This window comes from Nicrophorus vespilloides, unplaced genomic scaffold, assembly GCF_001412225.1.
Source record: "Nicrophorus vespilloides isolate i.1.1-1 unplaced genomic scaffold, Nicve_v1.0, whole genome shotgun sequence".
Lineage (NCBI taxonomy): Eukaryota > Metazoa > Arthropoda > Insecta > Coleoptera > Silphidae > Nicrophorus > Nicrophorus vespilloides.
The window spans coordinates 1-6,909 of record NW_017098897.1 but is presented as its reverse complement, the minus strand read 5'-3'; the positions used below and the strand labels follow the sequence as shown (position 1 = coordinate 6,909).

At 29.9% G+C, this 6,909-nt stretch overlaps 1 protein-coding gene across 1 annotated transcript; it reads right to left on the bottom strand.

The window, feature by feature from the left end:
- Positions 1-6,149: 6,149 nt before the first annotated feature.
- On the bottom strand, positions 6,150-6,613 carry LOC108563475 (serine protease easter-like; the record flags this gene model as incomplete). The annotated part of the gene is made up of 2 exons (XM_017922158.1): positions 6,150-6,454; positions 6,512-6,613. Coding segments are annotated over 2 exons (407 nt in total), but the record flags the coding sequence as incomplete, so codon positions are not given.
- Positions 6,614-6,909: the final 296 nt, after the last annotated feature.

Below are 6,909 nucleotides of genomic sequence, written 5' to 3'. Positions count from 1 at the left end.
ATTTCCAAAAGCAACAGTATAAAATGTTTCTGCAGTCGAAATTAGTTGAAGGGCAATTAATGGAAGGAATCGAAGGAGGCCGGACAACCGTCACCCTGACACATGTCACGAGATAATGGCGGACGTCAAGCGAAACATAAAATCTCAGTTATTCATATATATGAATCCTACACACAACAATGCGAATCCACCCTTCTGAGCAAGCCAACGTGTTATTGTTCTTCTCATATATTTTTTTTATTGGCGTCTTAAGAAGAAACGCGCTCTCCAAAACCCCCTCTGAAAGAAAACAATAAGGCCCTGTCGCTCGGAATTAATCTGCTCGCTGCATGTCTGTCACCTCTAATCGTCATCCATTCTTAATATTGCTTACAATCTTTATATCTCTCCTCACATTACTGACATTCCTTCTTTTTTCTTGTTTCTGTTTCTGTTTTAATAATAATCAAACATTTTTCATATTATATTTCTTTTTTTTTTAATAATATTGCGTTGTTTCTTCTTCTTAATTTTTGTTTGTTTCATATAATAATACGTGTAAGAAGATTAATGTAATTGTAAGGAGTTTTTGGTGAGTGGGATTATCTTTTTCCGAGTGTAAGCTGAGACTTTGGATGGTAATTAGACTAATGAACCATTAACGAAACTGTTTCAACAACGTTAATACCTCTTTAAGATCGTTACAGATGGAGTGAAAGCCAGGCGAAACGTCATTATTTCGCTTGAACCGAGAGAGTGATCAGAGATTGTGTCTCTTCAAAACCCACCCTCTACCCTCTCACACATCATAATCATCATCATCATCATAATTTCCATCATGTGAATTGAAGTGAATTCAGTTCAAGTTTTAATTGTTACAAATTAATATTCAATTCATTTTGACATTTTTGGCAAGTGACATTTACGTCATTTTACTTCAAATATACCAATGTGACTTGTCACATTGACAAGTGACATTTACGTCAAAGATACCAATATATGTTAATTAAAAGAAAAAAAAATAGATACATTTTTTTAACTTACATTATCATTACTTCTCACATCATCATTATAATTTCCAACATGTGAATTGAACTCAATTCAGTTCAAATTTTAATTGTTACAATTTAATATTCAATTGACAAGTGACAAGTCACATTGACAAGTGACATTTACGTCAAAGTTATCAATATATTTTAATTAGAGTTTTCAGATATATTATTTTTTAACTTATTTACATTATCACTACTTCTATTTCTTCAACCCTCACATCATCATCATAATTTCATACATGTGAATTGAAATGAACTCAATTCTGTTCAAGTTTTAATTGTTACAATTTAATATTCATTTGACAAGTGACAAATCACATTGACAAGTGACATTTACGTCATTTTACAAAACAGAACTATATATTCTTTTTAAGTTAAAAAATATGTATATTGATACTATTTATATCTCTTTAACCGATTAGAAGGTTGAATCATCATCATCATAATTTCCTTTATGTGAATTGAACTGAATTCAATTCAGTTCAAGTTTTAATTCTTACAATTTAATATTCAATTGACATGAGTCTTGTCACATTGACAAGTGACATTTACGTCATTTGACGTCAAAGATACCAAATTATATAAATTGTTTTATTTTAACTTACAAATATCTACATTATTACTACTTCTATCTATTCAACCAATAAAAGAGTTGAATCATCATCATAATTTCCAACTTGTGAATTGAAGTGAATTCAGTTCAAGTTTTAATTGTTACAATTTAATATTCAATTGACAAGTGACAAGTGACATTTACGTAAACGTCAGCTGTATGTTAATTGAATAGAAAAACAAACTGCTGTCAAAGTTGTTTTTTTTAATGTTACATTATCATTATCATTCGATTTCTTCTTCACTCCCAGCCATAAGATTACCATCAATAATAAACATATTTTGTAACTTTTAAACTTAAATTCTAAAAAAGATATTACAAAAAAAATTACAATTTAACATGAATTATTTCAATCTCAATTTCCATAATATAAATTGATTGAATATCATAATGTATTTATATTAGTTTATAACAAATTTTCTAGAAACTACTTAGCTTATACTACAAAAAAAATCATTTTCAATGTTTTTACACTAAGAATTACTTTTTTTTTAATTTATCAATTAATTTTATCAATTTTAAAATAAACATCAATTAAACAATTACGTTCACTATTTTTTGAATTATTTTGTATATTTCCAATATTTTATAATAAAATATATTTAACAAACAAAATTATGAATGAAACGTAGAAAAAATCAATTTCTTTGTATAATTATTAACAACCACAATTATGATAAACCGATAATTTCCTTTAATACAAAATTGACCTTGATTTTCATTGGAGGATACACGTCTCATTATTATTAGTTTATATTTAGAATTCTCTTAACTACACTAATTATTCACAATGATTTTCATCGTGCGAATGAAATTCGCAATTTTCTTCATTAATTCTTACATTTCAATACACCAATTGACCTTGTTTTTTTTTTCCTACAGTCTTCATTCAGTTTTACAACTTGTTGCATCATTCAATTCGTCATTTAATTTTCTGTGCATATTTTTGAAACGTTACCACAATAATTATTATTTAGTAGAGCTTTTTTTTTCTCCTAAAATAATACTAACTAATTATATTTTCAGCCCTACTTTTGTTCATACTGAAAGATATAAATATGTATACTATATTTACTAAATAGTGGATTCAAAATACTATTTACTAAATGAACACACATATTCACAGTTCTTTATTGAAAGATATGATTCGTATACTAAATCATACATGCATATCTCAATTAAGTACTTAAGTACATGACAAAAACACAAAATAAAAGTTATTATTACTTGAATTATAGTTTTTCTTCAATAATACTTTAATTACGTTTACTAATTATATTTTCATCCTTACTTTTGTTCATACTGAAAGACATGATATGTATACTATATTTACTAAATAGTGGATTCAAAATACTATTTACTAAATCAAACACATATCCTCAGTTCTTTACTAGAAGATGAGTATAATAAATTATACTTGCATATCTCAATTAAAAACACAAAATGAATTTTATTATTAATTTAATTATATTTTTTTTCTAATAATGCTTTAATTTAGTTTACTAATTATATTCTCATCCCTACTTTTGTTCTTACTGAAAAATATGGTTTGTACACTATACTTATTAAATAGTTGATTATAAATACTACAAAAGAAAATAGTTAACTTACTATGACTATTTCCAAATCATAAATTGAAACTCATGTTTTCAGTCTGAAAGATTAGAATATTTCATGACAAGAAACGACATTATTACTTGAATTATAGTTTTTCTTCAATAATATTCTAATTACGTTTACTAATTATATTTTCATGCCTACTTTTATTCTTACTGAAAAATATGATTTGTACACTATACTTATTACTTATTTGATTCTAAATACTACAAAAGAAAAACTTACTATGACTATTTGCTAATCATCAAATGAAACCCATCTTTTCAGACTGAAAGATATGATATATATTTACTAAATCATTCGCATATTTCATGACAAGAAACGACATTATTACTTGAATTATAGTTTTTCTTCAATAATACTCTAATTACGTTTAGTAATTATATTTTCATCCCTACTTTTGTTCTTACTGAAAAATATGGTTTGTACACTATACTTATCAAATATTTAATTCTAAATACTACAAATGAAGATAGTTAACTTACTATGACTATTTCCTAATCATCAATTGAAACCCATATTTTCAGTCTGAAAGATTAGAATATTTCATGAGAAGAAACGACATTATTACTTGAATTATAGTTTTTCTTCAATAATACTTTAATTACGTTTACTAATTATATTTTCATCCTCACTTTTGTTTTTATTGAAAAATATGGTTTGTACACTATACTTATTAAATATTTGATTCTAAATACTACAAAAGAAGATAGTTAACTTACTATGACTATTTCCTAATCATCAATTGAAACCCATATTTTCAGTCTGAAAGATTAGAATATTTCATGACAAGAAACGACATTATTACTTGAATTATAGTTTTTCTTCAATAATACTTTAATTACGTTTACTAATTACATTTTCATCTCTATTTTTGTTCACACTGAAAAATATAATATGTACACTATACATATTACTTATTTGATTAAAAAAAAAAGACAATTTATTATGTCTAATTATTTAAAAAAAACGCATATTTTTACTCTATTTTTTTGCCTTTACTTATACATATGAAAATTATACTAAAGAACTTATAAATTATTTGTGTTTAAATATGATATGTACACTATACATATTACTTATTTGATTAAAAAAAGACAATTTATTACTTAAAAAAACGCATATTTTCAGTCTAATTTTTTGCCTTTTCTTATACATATGCAAATTATACTAAAGAATTTATCAATTATTTGTGTTTAAATATGATATGTACACTATACATATTACTTATTTGATTAAAAAAAAGACAATTTATTATGTCTAATTACTTAAAAAAACGCATATTTTCAGTCTAATTTTTTGCCTTTTCTTATACATATGAAAAGTATACTAAAGAACTTATCAATTATTTGTGTTTAAATACTAAGGATTGTTCATTAAATATGAGTGATGTATACATTTTGCGTTATTAACTAATAGCAACTGCAATTACTTAAATTTAAAAAAACGCGCTTTACAGTGAATCCGTATAAAAGTATAAGCTTTGATGTCGTGTTACGTAACACTTTGTTGGACGGGGGTAAAAAACGATGATAAATGAAGCCCTTGAATATTACATTTTTTTTTTGGTAAAAGGGTTTTCAGGCATTGTATGACAAATTGATTTCGCTTTTATTTTTTTTTTGGTGGATGAAGGGCGATGAAGTCAGAGCTCTGGATCCGAAATAATTTATATGTACGTGCCGGACCGGACCATCATTTTTCGGCCATTAAGGTCCGTTGTCGCGGAAGGGCTCCGACGAGTTAATTAAGCGCGCAGAAATGAAAATTTTAGATTGGTTCGCATCCCTTTGAGATCCACGCACATACACGCACACGGTTTAATAAACCGAAGGGTTGGGAAAAGGGACTAAGAAAAATGCGTTCCCGAGTTTAGGGGTTTTCATTATTAAAACTTAGCTGCCTGCCTGCAGAGACCACGCTCATTAACGCAATTCAAAATAAATCTAATCTAGATACAAAAAAAAAAACGCGCGCGCCCTCTCGACTCGATTTAATTCATCCGGTTTCTATGACTGCGGCACCCCTGAAAATGTCCGCATCACAGGTTGCTAAGGTCACTCTTCTTTTTTTTTTCCCTTTACTTCACTTCTTCTCCACCCTTTGTGCTTGCGCTTTAATTGTATCGGGAAAAGCGCTTTCACTCAACATTTAAGAGCAGAATTTCCCCAAATTCTATATATTACAAAATGTAAGTGATTCTCAAAATCTACCGTTATTATTTTGAATGTCGTACGATATATAATGTAACATTATAGTTTTGTTAGCTGCATAGATTAGGTATGATTACCGAGAGTTTTACGGTTGGGAAATGGGGTTGTGAACCGGTTCACAATGGGTTCGGGTCGTAATATTTTGGCATTATTAAAATCTTTTATAATCCGTTTTACGAGATTCACGAGACCCCGGTTTGCAGCGATCGACGTTAAGCGGGACACGTGGAGTGTACAGAAACAGAGGGAGAGCGTTTCGACCTGTCAAGACGTTTATATATCGCGTTTCCTGCCGATGTTTTACGTCCACATAAAACCGCACAAAAGGCGCGCATGTTCCCCGGCATTATTATTGGGTAAAGGGGGGGGGGAGTGAATGCGCCCTTTTGCGATTCACATATATTTATTCATTTTTTATTGCTCAAAAGCGCGACCTATAAACTAGCAGTTGCAAGAGGAAGAGAAGGAACAAGGGCGGTTTGCAAGGGTGGAAGGCTTCATCGTAAAACGCTTTTAATGTCTCGATCCGTGTCCCTTCGACACCCTCTGCACACGCACCCATTTCGAGAAAGGAGAGGAACGATTAGCATATGAATGGTGTGAAATTGCGCCTTTAAGATTCTGCGGCTTTATTAAACGTCATTAAGTTTCGAACAGGGGTTGAGGGCTTTTTGCTCAGGGCTTCATGTGCGCTTTGATCCAGGCGACGTACGGGGCGACGTTCGTGTAAACACCTGGGGCGCCCTTCGTCGCGCACTTCCTTGGCCCGAAGGACACTACCCCTGAGACGTACCAACGATCGTCGCCACCTCTCAAGTCTCTGGCCATCAGAGGTCCACCCGAATCCCCGGAGCACGAATCCTCCTTGGCGCCACCCGCGCAGATCTGAGAATTGGCGATATTTATAGCCTTGTTCTTAGCGCACGTTTCTCTGTCCACTATAGGCACCCTAGCCTTCATCTTGATATTACTAGCAGACACTAAAAGTATAAATTAATCTATTTATAAACTTTTGTCAACTTCAAGACAAATATTACTGTTCTTGGTCTTCCCCCAGCCGGCAACCTCCAGCACCATCCTAGGCTGTATCAAGAACTGCTGCACTTTATCATTGGGCAAACAAATCGGCATTATATAATCTAAAAATAAGACAAAACAACTTGATTACTAATAATATCATCAACAAGAATCTTCAATAATCTACTTTAAATCATTTACTAAAAAATATGAACTTGGAAAATTTAACAGAAAAGATATTATCTGACTATAATTAACAAAAATCATTACATTAAATTAACTGTAACAACATTAGAATTATTAAATTCCAGTAATGATATTTGAATATTTACAAAAGAATATAAACTTGGAAAATTTAACAGAAGAGTGTTTTTATGACTATAATTAACAAAAATCATTACATTCAATTAACTGTAAC